The 20,972-nt window shown below is 39.0% G+C and overlaps 1 protein-coding gene across 1 annotated transcript in view; it reads left to right on the forward strand.

Moving 5' to 3' along the window:
* Nucleotides 1–20,972, forward strand: part of IL3RA (interleukin 3 receptor subunit alpha) — a 67,106-nt gene that overhangs the window by 21,614 nt on the left and 24,520 nt on the right. The window contains exon 7 of the mRNA XM_036746635.1: nucleotides 15,328–15,452. Within this exon, the coding sequence (XP_036602530.1) occupies nucleotides 15,328–15,452 (125 nt within the window). The remainder of the gene's footprint in view (nucleotides 1–15,327; nucleotides 15,453–20,972) is intronic.

Genomic DNA, 20,972 nt, shown 5'->3' on the forward strand with positions numbered 1-20,972 from the left:
TTTATTTGTAGTGATTGGATGAATGGTTTGGCTCTATAGCATCTCATAAGATGTATCTCAAGTGTCCTTTCTGCCAGCCTGTTCTTAGTACAACTGAGATAAAATGTGTCTTCCTCATTGATACGCTTCTTTTTTTAACGAAGTCTGTATCGATAGTTTTTGTTTCTATATCATCTTGACTTTCAAATATCTTTTCCCCTCCCCCTTCCCAAAGAGCCATCTCCTGTAACAAAGATTTTAAAAGACGGGAGAAAAAGTAGTTCAGCAAAAACTAACCAACACAACTAATGTTGTTCAGTAGTTTCAGTCATATCCAACTCTTTGTCACCCCATTTGGGGTTTTCTTGGCAAAGATACTGGAGCATTTCCTTCTCCAGCTCATTGGACAAATGAGGAAACTGAGGCAAGGAGGATTACATAACTTGCCCAAGGTCACACAGCTATGAAGTGTCTGAGGCCACACCCATAGTTTCCTATCTCTGCAAATTCAGGAGGGAAATTCATTTTCATATTTTTTTCAGAGATGAATATGGTCATTATAATTGCATGATGTTGCTGTTATTGTTTCCACTTATATTGTTGTAGTCAGTTGGCATACTCTTGGTTCTGCTTACTTCACTTTATGTCACTTCAGTTCATGTAAATCTTTCCATGTGTCTCTGTACTCTTCATGGTCTTGTGGTTCAGTAATATTCCATTCCATTCATGTACCAGTTTAACCATTCCTCAATCATTGGGTATCTACTTCATTTCTAGCACTTTGCTACTACAAAAGGTACTGCTATAAATATTTTGGTGTATATGGGACTTCCTTTTTTCTGTCTTGGGGTATATGTTTAGCAACGGGACACTTTTTAGTGTGGAATAAAACAGTGCCTTTGCATGAAGGAGAAACCTGAAAACACGTGAGAAAAATCAATCAGTCAACAAGCATTTTTTTTTTCACATTCTTTTTATTTATTTATTTATTATTTTCCGTTTTCAGCATTGATTTTCACAAGAGTTTGAATTACAATTTTTCTCCCCATTTCTACCCTCCCCCTCCCACTCCAAGATGGCATATATTCTGATTGCCCTGTTCCACAGTCAGCCCTCCCTTCTGTCACCCCACTCCCTACCATCCCCTTTTCCCTTCCTTTCTTGTAGGGCAAGATAGATTTCTATGCCCCATTACCTGTGTATCTTATTTCCTAGTTGCTTGCAAAAACTTTTTTTTTAATATCTGCTTTTAAAACTGACTTCCAAATTCTCTCCCCTCTTCCCTCCCCACCCACCCTCCCTAAAAAGGCAAGCAATTCAACATAGGCCACATGTGTATCATTATGGAAAACCCTTCTACAATAGTCATGTTGTGATACACTAACTATATTTTGCTCCTTCCTATCCTATCCCCTTTAATCCAATATTCTCCCTTGATCCTGTCCCTTTTCAAAAGTGTTTGCTTTTGATTACCTCCTCCCCCATCTGCCCTCCCTTCTATCATCCCCCCTTTTTTATCTCCTTCCTCCTTCTTTCCTGTGGTTTAAGATACCCAATTGAGTATATATGGTATTCCCTCCTCAGGTCAAATCTGATTCACTCATTCCCCCTCACCTGCCCCCTCTTCCCTTCCTACAGAACTGCTTTTTCTTGCCACTTTTATGTGAGATAATTTACCCCATTCTATCTCTCCCTTTCTCCCTCTCTCAATAAATTTCTCTCTGATCCCTTAATTTGAGTTTATTTTTTTAGGTATCATCCCTTCATATTTAACTCATCCTGTGCCCTCTGTCTATACATATGTATGTTTTCATATATATATATATATATATACATATACATATATACACACACATATGTATGTGTACATTCCCTTCAGCTACCCTAATATACTGAGGTCTCATGAATTATACACATCATCTTTCCATGTAGGAATGTAAACAAAACAGTTCAACTTTAGTAAGTCCCTTAGAATTTCTCTTTCTTGTTTACCTTTTCATGCTTCTCTTGATTCTTGTGTTTGAAAGTCAAATTTTCTATTCAGCTCTGGTATTTTCACTGAGAAAGCTTGAAAGTCCTCTATTTTATTGAAAATCCATATTTTGCCTTGGACCATGACACTCAGTTTTGCTGGGTAAGTGATTCTTGGTTTTAATCCTAGCTCTATTGATCTCCGGAATATCGTATTCCAAGCCCTTCGATCCCTTAATGTAGAAGCTGCTAGATCTTCTGTTATCCTGATTGTGTTTCTGCAATACTCAAATTGTTTCTTTCTGGCTACTTGCAGTATTTTCTCCTTGATCTGGGAGCTCTGGAATTTGGCGACAATATTCCTAGGAGTTTTCTTTTTGGGATCTTTTTTCAGGAGGTGATGGATGGATTCTTTCAATTTCTATTTTACCCTCTGGCTCTAGAATATCAGGGCAATTTTCCTTGATAATTTATTGAAAGATGATATCTAGGCTCTTTTTTTGATCATGGGCTTTCAGGTAGTCCAATAATTTTTAAATGATCTCACCTGGATCTATTTTCCAGGTCAGTGGTTTTTCCAATGAGATATTTGACACTGTCTTCCATTTTTTCATTCCTTTGGTTCTGTTTTATAATATCTTAATTTCTCATCAAGTCACTAGCTTCCACTTGCTCCAATCTAGTTTTTAAGGTAACATTTTCTTCAGTGGTCTTTTGTACCTCCTTTTCCATTTGGCTAATTCTGCCTTTCAAGGTATTCTCCTCATTGGTTTTTTTGGAGCTTTTTTGCTATTTGAGTTAGTCTATTTTTTAAGGTGTTATTTTCTTCAGTATTTTTTGGGGTCTCCTTTAGCAAGTCATTGACTTGTTTTTCATGATTTTCTCGCATCACTCTCATTTCTCTTTCCAACTTTTCTTCTACTTCTCTTACTTGCTTTTCCAAATCCTTTCTGAGCTCTTCCATGGCCTGAAACCAGTTCATGTTTTCCTTGGAGGCTTTTGACGTAGACTCTTTGACTTTGTTGACTTCTTCTGGCCATATGTTTTGGTCTTCTTTGTCACCAAAGAAAGATTCCAAAGTCTGAGTCTGAATCTGAGTCCATTTTCACTGCCTGGCCATGTTCCTAACCAACTACTTGACCCTTGAGTTTTTCGTGGGGGTATGATTCCTTGTAGAGTAGAGAGTGCTTTGTCGGAAGCTTGAGGGGATGCACTGTTGTTTTCAGAGTTATTTCTACACAGCCAGCTCTGCCACACCAGCACTCCTCCTCCCCCAAGAACCACCAATCCAGACCGGACTCAGATCTTAAGCAGGCTCTGCAGCCCTGTTCTGATCCACCACTTAATTCCTCCCACTAGGTGGGCCTGGGGCCAGAAGCGACTGCAGCTGTAGTTCTGTAGCTGCACCTCCTCTGCTGCCCCTCGGGGTGGTGGCCAAACCACGAACTCCTTTCACTCTGTCCCCGTTGTTTTGTTGCTCTGAAGTTCAGGTTGTTGGCTTTTCCTCCTGAACTAAGTGAGGTATATATGTATGTTTTGTTTGGGGGCTTTCACTCACTGGAAGAGCATGACTGGAAGAGACTCTGGGCAGCTGTTGTTAAGAGCCCCCCAGCTTGTAAGCCCAGATGTGGATGCTTCCCTGGTAACTATGAATTGTGATTTGAATCAGACAAGGTCTGTCTCTTGATGTTTATAATTTCTATTTGTATTTGCTCTGAAGTTCAGGGTTTTTCCCACTAAACTTCTCTGTTGTCTTTGGTGTTCGTGGGTTGAGAAGTCTGGTAACTGCTACAGCTCACTGACTCAGGGCGCTAGGGCCTGTTGTGCCTGGCTCCCAGTCTGGTTGGTCTGAGTGTAGCCCACGCTGGGCTCTGCTCCCCTCCACTCCCAGCTCCGTGCGATAGACCTTACCCAGCGACCATCCAGGCTGTCCTGGGCTGGAGCCCTGCCTCCCTCTGCTATTTTGTGGCTTCTGCAGTTCTAGAATTTGTTCAGAGTCATTTTTATGGGTCTTTGGAGAGTCCTAGGGGAGAGCCCTAGGCAAGTCCCTGCTTTCCAGATGCCATCTAACAAGCATTTTTTTAAACTACCTTCTAGTTGCCAGACATTTCTTTCACTAATGCATATTAGCAATTCATTTCTAACTTCTAGTCTTTGAATCTCTTTAAGAAGATTGGAAAGCTCCCTGGGCCCTGAAAGGTTAAATAACTTGTCTATGGTCACATTGAAGGGCAGCTAGGTGGTGCAGGGAATAGAGCACCAGGCCTAGAGTCAGGTCACTTAACCCCTATTTGCCTCAGTTCTTCATTTGTAGAAATAGGGACACAGTGGAGAAGGAAATTGCAAACCGCTCCAGCATCTTTGCCAAGAAAACTCCGTGGACACAACTGGACAGCAACGGTCACATCACTAGAATAGGGTCCTAGAAACAACAACAAACATTTATTAAGCACCTACTACATGCCAGGCAGGCTTAAAACTGTCCCTGTTCTTATTTGTTCACAGTCTAACAGGGGAGACTACACGAAATCACCTATGTACAAACAAGATACATACAGGATAAACTGGAAATATAATCAATCAGAGGGAAGGCCACTTCATTTAGAAAGACTGGGAAACACTCAAAATCTTCCATAACCAGACCCCTTCCAATTCTAGTTTTCTTACATCTCCCTCCCCACACCCATGGACTCTGGGATCCAGTGACACTGGCCTTCTTCCTATTCGTTGTGGAAGACACTCTACCTCCTACTCATATGCATTTTCCCTGACTGTCCCCATGCCTTGAATCCTACCAATCCTCACTCTACTGCACTTCTAGAGTTCCCCAGCTTTCTTCAAGTCACAGCTAAAATCCCACCTTCTAGAAGAACTCTTTCCTAATTTCCCTTAATGCTAGGGTCTTTCCTTTAGTGAAATAAAGGACTTTCATGCATTTCTGAAGAAAAGACCAGAGCTAAGTAGAAAATTTGACATACAACCATAGAATTCAAAAGTAGCATAAAAAGGTAAACATTGGGGCAGCTAGGTGGTTCAGTGAGTAGAGCACCAGCCCTGGAGTCAGGAGGACCTGAGTTCAAATCCTGCCTCAGATGCTTGACACATTTACTAGCTGTGTGACCTTGGGCAAGTCACTTAACCCCAATTGCCCTGCCTTCCCCCATGCAAAAAAAAATGAAAAGGTAAACATGAATGAGAAATCATAAGGGACTAAAGCAGATTAAATCATTTGCATTCTTACACGTGGAGACGGTACATGTGACCCCTCAGAAATATATCATCACCAAAGCTCCGATGTGATTTGGTTATGTTTGAATGCTCCCAAAAGAAGAATGGAAGGGTAAATGTAGCAACAACGTGGCCAGCAGTTGCTTTAGGGGTGTAAGACCCAACAAGACTAGCAACAAGAGCTGCCAGCACAGGTTCTTTGATCTGCTTTACTAAGGAAAGTAACTTTAAGGGGTTAACAATCTCACTTTAATCAACCATACATATATAACTCACTTAGTTCAGGAGGAAAAGCCAGAACCCTGAACTTCAGAGCAAATACAAATAGAAATTACAAACATCAAGAGACAGACCTTGTCTGATTCAAATCACAATTCATAGTTACCAGGGAAGCATCCACATCTGGGTTTACAAGCTGGGGGGCTCTTAACAACAGCTGCCCAGAGTCTCTTCAAGTCACACAACACTCTTTCAGTGAGTGAGAGCCCCCAAACAAAACATATGTATATACCTCACTTAGTTCAGGAGGAAAAGACAAAAAGCTGAACTTCAGAGCAAATACAAACCGACATCTGGGTTAGCAAAGCCTGGGGGCAGTTACAATGGCTTGCTCAGAGTCTCAACACTCCTAACACGAGTGAGCCCCAAACAAAACATCTGGGTTTCTTCAAAGCCAGAGGGCTCTTAACAATGGCTACCCAGAGTCCCCACACCAACACTCTTCCAGTGAGTGAGAGCCCTAGACAAAATACTAACCTCTGAGTTTATATACCCTTTTAGGGCCTGAAGGCTTCATACAATCAGCAGAAGGGTGTGGGCCTGGGGCTTTATACCTGGGTAAAGCTTAATCAAAGGCACTGGATTACTTTCGCATTCTAAAAGAGAAGAGAGTAAAAACAAAGTCCCACCCTGCTTAACCTTACAGTGAAGAAGAGGAATACACTGGGAGAGGAGGAAAGGGAGAGGAAAATAGGGAAAACCATCTCACATAAATAGAGTGCCCAAAGAAGAGTTTGTACAGGGGAAGGGACAGTTGGAGGGATCAGGAGACAATTGAACCTTACTCTCATCTGAACTGGTTAAAGGAGGGAAGAATACATACAGACGTAATTGAGTACAGAAATTCATCTTATCTAACAGAGAGTTAAGAAGGAAAGGGGTGGGGTGGGGGTGGATAAGAGAGAGAGGAGACTATGGGAGGTAGTAGTCAGAAGAAAAACAGAAAACATTCTACTTTTCAAGTGCATAAATCCTGCTATGGTCTAGCTAGATTTAAGTAAAGGATTTGTCAAAGTCTAGATCACACACAATATATGAGATAGATTATGGTACAAATTGTTATATTCAGAGCTGATTAAATAGCCAGAACCAAAGAATGGTCAAGTTCATTGTTTAATGTCAGATAAGGAGGAGATTTCCAGTGGAGCACTCTAGGAATCTGTTCTTGGCCTTGTTCTATTTAATATATTTATCAATGACTTATATAAAAGCATAGGTAAAATGGTATGCTGGAGTCAGCTGGTAACTGGCTCATGAGAGAGACTGTTAAGCGTTTAGTGTGCATATTCACACTTCAAAAATCAGCAAATGCTGAAAGAATCATTCAATCATTTCCTGGTGAAATCAAGACTTGATTTCTTATTTTGTTGTTGTCTAGGCTTAAGAAAGTAAGAGAGGAATTTTTAATAATTCTATTTAAACTTAAAAGTGTACATCCCCTCACCCAGGGCTGGTTGTTAAACATTTATAAGTAAAACTTTGCATAGATGTTATGTTCATACAATTTGTGGGTGACCCAAAGTTGGGAGGAATAATTTTTTTTCCCTTTGGCTGAAAGGGACCTAGATCTTTTTTTCAAATTAATTAATTTTTAGTTTTCAACATTCACTTTTATAAGATTTTGAGTTCTAAATTTCCCCCCTCCCCTCTCCCTTCCCCAAGACTGAATGCAATCTAATATAGGCTATACATGTACAGTCATATTAAACATATTTCCACATTAGTCATGTTGTGAAAGAAGAATCAGAAAAAAAGGGGAAAACCATGAGAAAGAAAAAATAAAAAAGAGAGAGAAAATAGTATGCTTCAATCTACCTTCAGATTCCATAATTCTTTCTCTGGATGTGGATAGCATTTTCTATCATGAGTCTTTTGGAATTGACTTACATCATTGCATTGCTGAGAAGAGCTAAGTCTATCAGTGTTGGTCATTGCACATTACTGTTGTAAAATGTTCTTCTCCTGGTTCTGCTCATTTTACTCAGCACCAGTTCATGCAAGTCTTTCCAGGTTTTTCTGAAATCTGTCTGCTCATCATTTCCTACGGAGCAATAGTATTCCATTACGTTCATATACTACAACTTGTTCAGCCATTCCCCAATTGATAGGCTTCCCCTCAATTTCTAATTCTTGGTCACCACAAAAAGAGCTGCTCCATATATTTTTATACATGTCAGACCTTTTCCCATTTTTCTGATCTCTTTGGGATACAGACCTTCAGACCTAGTAGTGATATTGTTGGATCAAAGGATATGCACAGTTTTATAGCCCACTGGGCATAGTTCCCAATTGCTTTCCAGAATGGTTGGATCAGTTCACAATTCCACCAACAATGCATTAGTGTTCCAATTTTCTCACATCTTCTCCAACACTTATCATTTTTCTGTTTTGTCACATTAGCCAATCTGACAGGTGTGATATGGTACCTCAGAGTTGTTTTAATTTGCGTTTCCCTAATCAATAGTGATTTAGAGCATTTTTTTACATATAACTATAGATAGCTTTAATTTCTTCATCTGAAAACTTCCTGTTCATATCCTTTGACCATTTATCAATTGGGGAATGACTTCTCTTCTTATAAATTTGATTCAGTTCTTCATATATTTTAGAAATGAGGCCTTTATCAGAGACACTGGTTGTAAAAATTCTTTCCCAGTTTTCTACTTCCCTCCTAATATTGGTTAAAGGAATCTTAAGATGCATTGAGATGCATAATGTCTAGGACTAGGGAGATGATAATTCAGCTGAATTCCACCCTGGTCAGACCAATCTACATTTATTGCTTAGTTTGGGGCACCATATTTTAGGAAAGATATTCAATAGCTAGATAGCATCTAGAGAAGAGTGACTAGGATGGTGCAGGGTCTTGAAAATGAAACCGGAGCAGCTAGGTGGCACAGTGAGTAGAGCACCAGCCCTTGAGTCAGGAGTACCTGAGTTCAAATCCAGCTTCAGACACTTGACACACTTACTAGCTGTGTGACCTTGGGCAAGTCATTTAACCCCAATTGCCCTGCCTTCCCCCTTCAAAAAAAAAAGAAAAGAAAATTAAACCATACGAAAATTAGTTAAAGGAACTGGGGATGTTTAGCCTGGAGACAAGAAGAACTGGCTACCTAAGACATGATAGCTGTCTTTGAGTATTCAAAATGCTATCATATTAGAGCAAATTATTCTGCTTGATTGGACCAAGAATTGGTTGGTCAGAATTAGGAGCAATGGATGAAGATTTCGAAGAGATGAATTTAGAGGAAAAAATATGTATAATTACAGCTATCACAAAGTACAGGGTCCTAAAGTCTGGGCACGTAGACAAAAATGCATATTTTCAAGAAATGAAATGAATACAATTTTCAACAACATTTTATTGAATTGGAATATTAACAAATAACATCTTCAATATGATTTCCATCATTTGTGATGCAAAGGCTGATGTGCTTTGCAATATTCACGTGAACTCAATGCAATAACATTGCCATCAATTTTCCCATGTGTCCAGACTTTAGGGACACCCTGTAGAACAGGCTCCCTTGCAAGTTGTAGGCTCCCCCTGACCCCAGATGCATTCAAGCAAAATTTGGAGGACTACTTATTCATGGTCTCTGAGGTTCCTTAGAACTGTGAGTTTCTATGATTCTGTTTGAGATATATCTTATTCTACCAAATCAGATACTTTGTTGAAATCAAACATTATACAAAGTAGGATTCCATATTCTCTCAAGCTCTCAATCAACTGTATGGCTGAATATATGTCTTGCTCTTGGAAAATCATCCATGAAAGACCACTGGTTCCCTTCTCATGTTTTTATCAAAGATATGTTCAGTGTGGCTATAGACCATTTTTGTAAAGATTTTATATAGATGAGAAAGTAGGTACATGGGTTGAAGTTATTGATGTCTTCTTGGTTGCTTTTTTTGGGATAAAAAAATGTTCAATCTATAGTATTTTCTCTTATTTTAGAATTTCCCCCATTTTCAGATTTCTTGAAAAAATCAATTCCCATATGTCTTTAAAATTTTATCATTCCCTTTATTGGAGTTTTTTTTTTCTGTTTGTATCTCAATAGTTCTAGTTATCTTCTCCAATTTCTTAAATGAATTGGCATTTCCTCACATAGGACTTTGGGGGTAGAACTCAAAAGTAAATTAAATGGTACAGAGAGGTGTGGAAGAGAGGAATTAAGAGCTGATATCAGATAGCCTCAGTCTTCCCAGTAAAGTAGGAGATAAGATCATCTCACTGGGAACAAAATGGGGAGACCCAAAAAGACATAAAATAAATCTCCCCTCAGATCACTGGGGTTTGGAGTTAAGAGATATCAATCTGTATAGATGGAGTAATGGTTGTTCCTTAATCATGAGTACATCTCATGCTAATTGGCTTTGTGAAATGTTGAATCACTCTGCCTGTTCGATTCAACAAGTATTTATTAAACAACTACTATGTGTATGGTACTTTTCTAAGGCTGAAAATTTTTCTTGGACCTGCACTCCCAGTGTGGAAACTCCTTCACTGATGCAAATTAGCAATTCATATGTAACCTCCAGTCTTAGAAAGTTCCTTAGGGCATTGAAAAATTAAATCTTTTGTCTACGGTCGGATCTCTAGTATGAGGTGATAGAATCAACAAGCATTTATGAAGCACCTGCTACATGCTAGGCACAACACTATTTATTGGAATTATAAAGACAAAAACAAAATAGCTCCTGCCCTAAGGAACTTAGGTTCTATTATGGGTTATACAACACAAACATAGATAACTAAAAGCAAAATAAAAAGCAAAATAGATAGAAAGTAATTTCAGGATGGGGGACAACACTCACCACTAGGGAGATCAGGGAAGGCCCCACATAAAAGGTGCTCCTGAGTGGAGCTTTGAAAGGAGCTAGAAATTCTAAGAGGCAGAAGTGAAGAGGGTGAACACTCCAGGACTAGCAGCCTGTACATAATGTTGGTCAAAGTAAATTTTCTGGGCCTCAGTTTCCTCATATGTCAGATGAGGTAGTTGGATCAGAATAATCTCTGTCTCAGTTCTATGATGCTATACAATGAATGAATATAAAGGCTGTCTCTCCATTCTTTTTTTCAAACTCTTTCTCTGGAGTTGGGTGGCCTAGGTATGTGTATATATATATATGCTCAATTATCTTAAATATCTAACAAGTTCTGTCAAGCCTCCTGCACTTAAGCAACACTCCTTGATGCAAAGACTAGCCCGGAAATCATTGAACAGATCATTTGAAATAGCCTCCTTCTTCTGCCTGTTCAATAAACCAGTTCTCCTTGCCACTGAACTCCCCCATCACAGGTCCTGTTTCTTCAGTCCAGTTAGTACAATACTCATATATAATTTCTGGTGAATAGCCATGCCCAGTTGAAATTTGGGGGAATGAGGTAGCCTGGATAGAAGTGCTCTTCTATGCCCAAAGGGCTATAAAATCATGCATACCCTTTGACCTAGGAATACCACTACTAGGTCTGTATCCCAAAAGAGACAAAAAACGAAAAGGAAAAGGAACTATATCTACAAAAATACTTATAGCAGCTCTTTTCTGGGAGCAAAGAATTAGAAATTGAGGGGATACCCATCAATTGGGGAATGGCTGAACAAAGTGTGGTATGTGATTACGATGAAATGATGAGCAGGATGCTCTCAGAAAAACCTGGAAAGACTTGCATGAACTGATGCGAAGTAAAGTGTACTGTGTACAAAGTAACAGCAATATTGTAAGATGATGAGTGTGAATGACTTAGCTATTCTTGAAATACAATGATCGAAGGCAACTCTGAAGGACTTAAGATGAAAAATGCTATCCATCCCCAGAGAAAGAACTGATGGTTCCTGAATACAGATTGAGGCATACTTTTTTTTTAAACTTTCTTTATTTTTCTTAACTTTTGTTTTTGTCTATGTTTTCTTTCACAACACAACTATTGTGGATATGTTTTGTATGACTACACATGCATAATCTATATCGAATTGCTTGCCTTCTCAATGGGGGGGAGGGGAAGGAGGAAGGCAAGAATTTGGAACTCAGAGTTTTAAAAACAAATACTAAAAATTGTTTTTACATGAAACTGGGGAAAAATAAAATACTAAATAAAGAAATATATTTTTTTAAATTCTCTTCTCTTAATGCTGAAACATTAGTGAAGGATTGAATGTGTTTTGCCTGGCCTAAGAGAGAACTAGGAGCAGTAGACGAAAGTTTAAAAGAGGCAAATTGAGGATTGATTTAAGGCAAAACTTTTTAATAATTAGGTTTAGCTAAAAGTGGAATGGGCCTTCTCAATAGCTAGTGGGGTGGTTTTCCCCATACTGGAAGTCTTTTGTGGTTAGCTCCAGGATTTTGTAAAAGGGAATCTTGTTCACCCAAGGATTAGAGTGATTGGCCTCTAAAGTCCCTTTTGTGATTCTACGATTCTGGTACCCAGACAATCCAGGTTTATCTAGGAATAATAAGTAGTCTGTGGCAATACAATAATCCAAGACAGTGCCAAAAGACTCATGACGGAAAATGCTATCCACATCCAGAGAAAAAACCATGGAGTCTAAATGCAGAGTGAAGCATACCATTTTCACTATTTTTTTTCTTTCTTGTGGTTTTCCCTTTTTGCTCTGATTCTTCTTTCACAATGTGACTAATATGGAAATATGTGCATGACTGTACACGTATAACCTCTATCAGATTGCTTTCTGTCTTAGGGGGGGTGGAGGGCAGGGAAGAGGGGAGGGAGAAAATTTTGCAAAATTTTACAAAAACGAATGTTGAAAACTACCTTTACATGTAATTGGAAAAAAATAAAATACCATTAAGGGGGAAAAAAGAAATAGTCTGTGGAAAATATAGATAGTTGTAAGTAGAGACTATGAATCTAAAAAGAAGGGGGAAACCTTTTGATATTTTGTATCCAAAAGAAATGGGTTTTCTTCCAAGAAGCTGGGTTTTATAACAATTGGATAGGTGAGAGGAGAGAATGGCAAAGAATGATTTGTCCAAAGAAGAGTGAGGCAGATATCAGTTACGTTTGAGGCTGAGAGCTTCCAGAGACTCAGAATAATAATGCGGGTCTGGATTTGTCAGTGCAAAGGGATCGTAATCATCATTTTGTTGTCCTCATGCATGATGTAGGCTAGTCAGATAAGGCATCTTAATCACAAGTGAGAGAAGGATAAGGAAAATAACATCAATAGAAGCAGCCAGAATAACTGGTAATATGTTATAATTACTTAATACCATAGAAATTCTATCCACACAGGAATGCTTTTTTTTTTTTTTTTACCCAGCATACTTATGATTGGTACATTAGGAAAGCACGCCAGAGTAGCTTGTTAATTTTCAAGCAGGACATCCCTTCCCATCTCTACCCTATTATATGTGTATGTTTTCTGAAATTGTCAAACATCAGCAAATACGATCACTAAAATACTTTCCCTGCTCATTCTGAATTCTTGGAATATTTGGCTTCTTTCAATTCTTTTTTTTTTTTTTGAGGCAATTGGGGCTAAATGACTTGCCCAGGGTCACACACCTAGTCAGTGTCTAAGGCCAGATTTTAATTCAGGTGCTCTTGACTCCAGGGCTGGTGCTTTATCCACCTGCTGCCCCTGCTTCAACTCAGTTCTAAAGTCACCTTCTGCAGGAGGCATTTTCCATTATGATTATGCCCTCTTAAAAGGAATAATTAGATAATTTCTCTCTGTCTCTCTCTTCCCCTCTCTGGCTCTGTCACTGTCTCCGGACACACACACACACACACACACACACACACACACACACACATATTTCTTTCCATGTTTCTCTACATTCCATGTTTCTCTACACTCTTCATATTAATATTATTACTTATTTTTTGCAGTACAGTAATAGTTCGTTATATTCATGTGCCACAATTTATGCATTTACCCAACTGATGGGCACCTTTAGGATAGGCACTTAATAAGACTAGCCTACCATCCTGGAAGAGCCAGCCAAACCCAGGCTGGGTCTTACATGTACAAGAGCACGTCCTAGGATCAGGACAAATGGCTGAAACCTAGAGTGCCCTTTGTTTTGAATTGTACCTTTTTCCATTGAATCTAAAAAATAGTTCAGTTGTGTGTGCTTGGATCCCACCCACTGCTAAACCTGAATCATCCTCTCTTGGTCATTTTGTTGTAGCATCTGTATATTTTGCTGAATATATTCTGCGTATTTGCTGAACACATACACACATATATGTGTTTGTATGGATATATACACATGTACACAATATGTATATGCAATTTTATATATAGATTATACTATGTAATATATACTGTAGTATTTATGTCATAATATACAGTATAGCATATAATATATACTATATATAGTATATGACATATTACCGTATGTCCCCATGCATGAGACGCACCTTAATTTTGGGGCCCGAAATTTGAAAAAAAAATGTATTACATAAAGTTATTGAACTCAAATTTTATTCATCTGCTCATAACTTTCAGGCATCTTTTGGGCAAGTCTGGTGCGTGTATACATGCTTAGTCCATTCCATTTCATGAACCTGAAGCACCAATTGTGTCCTCCTTTGAAATCAGTAACTTCTTTTTCATCAGCAATTCTTCTTGCCTCATGCTGAGCCATCTTTGTGGACACAAGAACTCCAATTGCCCTTTGCTCTTCAATCCATATCTTCAATTCCCTCTCTAAATCAGGCCATTTTGCTGACTTGCCTCTCATGGCCTTCTTCTGCCATGGGGTTTTTTCTTCCCATAGCCAGTCTTGGATTATTTTCTCAGCTGGAGGAAGACAAACTTATGTTCAGCAGCACAATTTCCATTCACTTTTGCAAACTGGATCACTTTTAACTTGAATTCAGCACTGTATGAAAATCATTTCTGGGCAGAACGTGGCAAAACGTAACCTAATATACTGGTAACAAATGTGAAACAATGAGCACAAAGACAAGTGTGAAAAAGTGGGAAATGCAAGTAAAAAAATCTATAACTACTGTATACAATGCACCCAGTTTTTAGACCCCAAATTTTTCAGAAAGGGGTGCATCTTATACATGGGGAAATATGGTATATATACTATATATGTAGCATTTATATAGTATAGTTTTTATGTTATAGTTTATACTATATATCGTTATAGCAAGTATATATATATATACATATATACACACATATATACACACATATATATATAATACTTTAACTCAACATCTGAACAATTAAATTACTTTTCTTCTACAACTATACAAGTTACAAAGAATGTACTGGTTTACATTGGTAGAAGGAGTTTCCTCACCTGCAAATTCACTGTACCAATGAAATCACAGATCTAGTTCCTTTCCCTAAGGACCTCGTGTATTATTGATTTATTTTTGGAATGAGAAGAGCTTTCCATCCATTAAGAGGACCATGTGACCTACCAGAGTCACATGGAAGCCTAAGTCACATGAGTTTGAGTCACATGCCTGTGGTGGGAGGAGCTTGCTGAATGGGTGGAGCAGGAAGGGCGGAACAGAGCCGAGAGGAAGTTGAACAGAGCAGGCAGAGATGGGGGAGAGAGAGGTTTTTGTTTGTAGGAAAGCCCTAACAGAGGGAAGGCTTGGGGATGGCGGTGCTCCCCGCATTGTTACTGTGTATAGACTTCTTGGTTATTATGATGGATTAGGCTTTCCGGTGTTTGAATCAATATTTGGCGTCTATCTTCCATGGAGAGAGTCTGTTATATTTTGTGATTCAGAATCACGCTGGCATATTCATAGCATTCACTGTGGGTATCGCATTGGCGCCACACTGTGGCAAGCATATTTCCAGAGTAACTGTAAGGAAAGCATTGACTTCTCTATTATCCATCACAATGTTTATGTTTCTATTCCAGAAATATTCAAACCACCAAATATCACCGTAGAGTGCACAAATACTAATTGTACCATGCAGTGGCAGGTACCCGAAAGACGAGAAACATGGGACGCTGAATTTCTATATCAGCTTCAAATTCAAAAGGTAATTTTTTTTTTGGCACTTCTGAAATCATACTCCATGATTTGTCTTCTTTATATTATGTGTGCTAAAGAATCTTTATCCTTCAATACAACTTTCTTTATCAGAGTAATTCTGTTGTACCAAAACTTCCTCCAGTCTGAACAACTTTCCCTTCTTTTCCTTGTTACTTCCTCCTCTCTGTCTCTTTTCAAAATGGAAACCAGCCATCAGCAATGAGAAATTAATCCTTGGGCAATATAAAAGAATATCCCAGCAGAAAAAAAAATAGTGCAAGAATATTTATTGTCAAATAAATAACAAGGAATAATCCCTCTTCACCACCACTTCTAACCCATTTTCACTTCATTTACTCCAATCCTTCTGAAGAAGTGGTTTTCCTTCTTGCCAAGGCTACCTTTCTCTGCTCATGCCCTTGTTTTCTCTCCTGTCCCATATCCTACAGGATTTTGCCACTTCAATCATTTTTCTGTCATCATCGATCTCTCATTATCCACTGGCTCCTTCCCTGCCACCTACAAAAATGCGTAGGTCTCTCCAGGCCTTAAAAAAAAAAAAAAGTCCATCACTTGAACCTGCCAGACCATCTTCCTACACCTCTTATTCCTTTCACAACCAAACTCCTAAAAAAGATGGGCTCATTTCCTCACCTTTTATTCATTTGTCATCCCTGTATTATCTGGCTTCCAACTCCATCACTGCACTGAAATTTTTCTTTCCAAAGTTTCCAGTGATCTCTTAGCAGGCAAATCCAATGGCTTTTTCTGTGTCCGATTATTCTAGTTGACCTTTGTGCAGCTTTTGACTTATAAATTACCATTTCCTCCAGGATGGTCCTTGTTGAGGTTTAAATTTGGGAGAGCTGATTCAGGTGTGAAAGAATTCGCTTAGACCTTCTCTTTTAGCCAATGCAAGCCTTTTAGTTTATGTGAAAAAGCATCCTGGGCCTCCTTAGCAAAAAAAGCTAAGTGAGATCCCAGTATTTGAGGGAGTTACGCTTATATAGAGGTTTCAGAATGATGATGCAGTTTTAGAGGTTTTATGGGAGTTAAAAGATTAGGAACAGAATGAGGAAAATGGATGACAAGATAGGAGATACAAGATAAGGGAAATTTTATGAACCAGGATGGGGGGATGCAAGGAATTTTATCGTCCAGGATAAGGGGGAAGTTTTATGATATTTCAAGATAAGGGGAAGAGACTTTAGGACACCTTCAGGTTAGAGAATAAACTAGGGGCTTCACAAAGTACTGGAAAAGCAACACTTAACCCTTAAGGCCCCATTTATATCCTCATCACCCCCCTCCATTTGTTTCTATGATACTTCTTTCTCCTGATCCTTATCCCACCTATCTGGTCTCTTCTCAGTTTCCCTTACTGAGTCATCATCCTTCTCCCAAATACCAAATACAGTTTTCTCAAGGCCCTATTGTGGGTCCTCTTCCTTTCTCTATTTCTAGATCCTCTCCCTTGATCATCTTACCAGCTCTCATAGGTTCAAATATCATTCTTAAATATCTATATCTCAAATCTGTATATCTAACTCTTGAATTAAAATTCCATATTATTTTCTTCCTACTAGACATCTCTACTTGGATGTCCTGATTAGAAACTCAATGTTTCTTAAATGGAATTCATATTTCCCCCCAAATCTTTCATCCAAACATCTCTACTTTTATAGAAGAATCCTTCTAGTCACCCCGAATAGCAACCTCACAGTCACGCTTTACTTTTCCCTCTCTCCTTCCCCCAAATCCAATTAGTCCCCAAGTCTTTCCTGCCCCCCACTACATCTCTCTCATCTATCTCCTTCTCTCTATTCATATAACCTCTATCTCAGTTTAGTTCCTCATCCCGTTTCACCTGGCCTAGTAAAATAGCCTTCAAATTCGTCTCTCTTCTTCAATTTATGCTCCTCACTGTTCCTGAATTGATATGCCTAACATACAAGTCTGACCATGCCACTCTCCTATTTGAAAATCTTCAGAGCATCCCTACCACCTGGAGGATAAAATACAAAATTTCATTTAAAGCTCTACCCTAAGAAGCAGTGTGTCACCGTGGTGAAAGTGCTGGATTTGGAAAGACAAAAGAAAGACAAAATTCAAATCCTGCCTCTGACGTTTGTTAGCTGTGTGACTATGGGTGAATCACTTAACTTCTCTGAGCCTCAGTTTCCTCATCTGAAAAATGGACTGGGGAGGGGTGGGGTGAACTGAATGACCTCTAAAATCCCCTCCAGCTCTAAATCTGTGATCCTGTGAGCCTAAGACACTCACTTACCTCTCCTTACTTCACATTAGTTTTCATATTACTTCCTCTGTGTGTTCTCCATTTCAATCCAACTGACCTACTTGCTGGTCCAGATACAAACAACATTCTACTTCCTTCCTCTGGGTGTTTGCTAAGGACGTTTCCCCATGTCTAGAATGTGCTCCCTCCACTCTGCCTAGTAAAATCTGTGCCACCAGTCCCATCTGAGGCCTTTCCTAATCCTCCTATTTGTTGGCACTCTTTCCTTTTTCAAGTTGCTTTGTATTCCTTTGTGCATGTTCTTTGTTCAAAATCACAAAGCCTTGTGGCAGCCCAATTTAGTGGTGGAAGAATTCAAGCCAAATTCCTGAGAGGGAAGAGTTTCTTTATCTCTCATTTATCTCTTATTTTACTCTCCCCATCCCCCCTGAGGCAGCCATTTGACTTTGGGAGATCCAGAGGTCATCTTAGCTACCAGAAGTGGTAGCAGTGACCACCAGAATTGTAGTAGCCAAAGAGAGAGAAAAGGCCTGAAGACAGATATGGAAAGTCACCCAAGGATAGTGATTTTCAAGGAGTGAGATACTTGGTGACAGAGAAAAGTGCTGACTGGGAGCTCTTCAAAGGCAGGGATCCTTAGAGGCTAGTAGAGGCTACACCTAAGGCGAATTTCATGATGACTTTATGACAAGGGGAAAAAATTTTCCAGTAATCAGGGGTTGGGGGTGACCTCTTTTGTCACCATGTTCTCCACAAATATTCTTTACTACCATTATACTTTACATTTAAGCCCATTCTTTTCAAGGGAGAATGTGCCCCAGATTTTTTGGGGGGGAGGAGGATACTAAATGTTTTGTACTAACCACTCTTAACCTTCTCAGTAAATATATATTTTTAAAAGTTCATTAAAGTCTAGGTGACTGATAATCAAAGGGGAATATATAGGTGAAGGTTCATGAATAATGATATTAGAAACCCAATTTCTCAAGATTATCCCTGGAACCTCAAGAACCAGAATAAACTGAACTTCTTGGGACCTCGTAGTGGGAATAATATATTAACTTAGCATGAGCAGCTCCATTTCATTTTAGGCCTCCATTTTGTGATTAAACAGTTGCTATGTAAGTTGTTTTTCTGTAATAAGATGAGCACTTGTACATAAATTCTTTCATGCTTCAATGGTATGTTTATATGTGTATCCCCCAAGTCTAGTAAACAATCAATAAACACATGCTAATGACATTAAGAAACTAAAGCTTTGGTTGGTAGTTTCTATTCCTTCTAAGATTAATTAAGTGATCACCAATCAGAAATTAAATATTAGCTGCCTTTAGACAGAACTATAAAAACCCACTGGAGACAATAGCCATCAATCTGCTTCAGGATGGCCAATAGAACTGATTCCTAAATTCCCCAGAGACTCAAGCATCCTATGTTCACTAAGAACACTACCTTGAAAGGAGACACAGAGCTGGGCAGAGGGAAACCTTGGCCTGAGTACTGGTAAAAGTGCTTACTGGAATCTTTAGCAATCAGATTGATGATTTGTCCCTAGAGGGGTTAATGTTTATATGGTTGAGTAGATAATTACATTCAGTTGATTAATAAATAGTGGTGAAATGAACTGGTGAGTGTAAATCTATTTTAGTCTTTCAATTGCCTTAGTCAGTATATGTAATAGTAAATTGGTTTGGCATGTGCACCATGCATTATAGACACCAAACCACCAGTATGAGTGAGAGTTGGGGAAGTGAGCCCAGAGGGACTGCTACAAATATATTTATGCCCTGACTACTCAGGACCAATGACACATATTTGGAAGGTGGCCAACTAGGATATGAAGTCATGCCATAGACCAAAACTAACCATTTAGGCTTTCTAGGAATTAGATCTGCAACCCTAGCCTCACTGGCACTGTGGTTTTAACTCATCAACCTAACCTAAGCCACAGCAGTTTACTGCATTAGCACTAGGGCTCCCAGGCTATTATTATTACTCTGAAACTGCAAATTCATCAATGTAGGGAATATTAGCATATGGAAACTCCTGCCATAGATACAAATAGGCAACTTCCCTTTAAAAAGTATGAGAGTTACCTTAGAGGCACTGAGAGTTTAGGTGTCTTATCTATAGCCACAAGATCTGAATCTCCTTCACCCGCAGTTTCTCAGTGACTCTCAGAAACTCAACCATCCGTTCAGAGACAAAAGTAGCTTAAAAGCAGAGGGTTATCATCTCAAGGTGATAGGCCTTTCTTAGACGTGAATAACCAGAGGACTCATTAACCAAGGAAGTTTCTTAATGCTATGCACAAAATAAGGAGAGAATGGAAACCTGGGTCCAGCCCTTCCAGATCACAGGAATTGATAAGTCTTCTTCAGAGACTTAGAGGGACCTGCAGAGAGAGTCCGTATAGTAACAGCTCCTTGTGTATAAAACATAGGTTGGAGACCCTAGTAGAGGGACCTGAAGGAATGCCTCTCTATTCTCCAGATTAACATAAATAAGGAAAGATTTCTGGAAAGAACAGAAGTGGTCCAAAGGGGATACATTGAAGAAAAAGATTTTGAAAAGTCAAAGTGGGAAATCCTAACCCCGAGGTCAGGAAGTTGGAAGGTGTCAAAATATGGCAGAAGAAAGACCCATATAGCTTTGGAGCTCCAAATGGCCAACTTCATTCTCTATGGGATGCACTAAAGAAAATGAAGGTTTATTACTTCAAAGAATGATTCATAGATGCCACCATGAGAGAAATCATCTAGAACTCAGAGGAAGAAGTAGCAAAAAAGTGGTGGTTGAGAATTTTCCAAGTACACCATTATCTTGACTAGCTAGCCTACTTCTTTCTCAGTGAAATTTTTTGTTGCTACTTCCATAATCAATTTTTCCTTATTGATCAGAATTAGATCTAGAATTGTTTGTCTTGCCTTTTAAAGAAAGAAATTGTCATTAAGGCAAGTTGGGAATTTGTCAAATGCTTTGTTTTAGCAGAGAAAATGTGTGCTTGAAGACACCTTGATTGCTGAAAACTCCTTTTGCTACTTATGCCACATCTTAATTGTGGGTTTGTAAGGTTTCCTGAACTTGTCATTCATTCCTTTGGTCCAGATGGTCTGTAGCACAATCTGACCACAATAATTCTAGTTGTTCTGTTGATCTTGACCTAAATGGTCTTTCTGCCTTGCTTCCCCTTTTTGGTTTGGGGATTTCCTTGTATGTCTATGGGGACAGGAATTGTACCTATGACCCTGATTTCCTTTGGTTCCTTCA

This window comes from Trichosurus vulpecula, chromosome 2, assembly GCF_011100635.1.
Source record: "Trichosurus vulpecula isolate mTriVul1 chromosome 2, mTriVul1.pri, whole genome shotgun sequence".
Lineage (NCBI taxonomy): Eukaryota > Metazoa > Chordata > Mammalia > Diprotodontia > Phalangeridae > Trichosurus > Trichosurus vulpecula.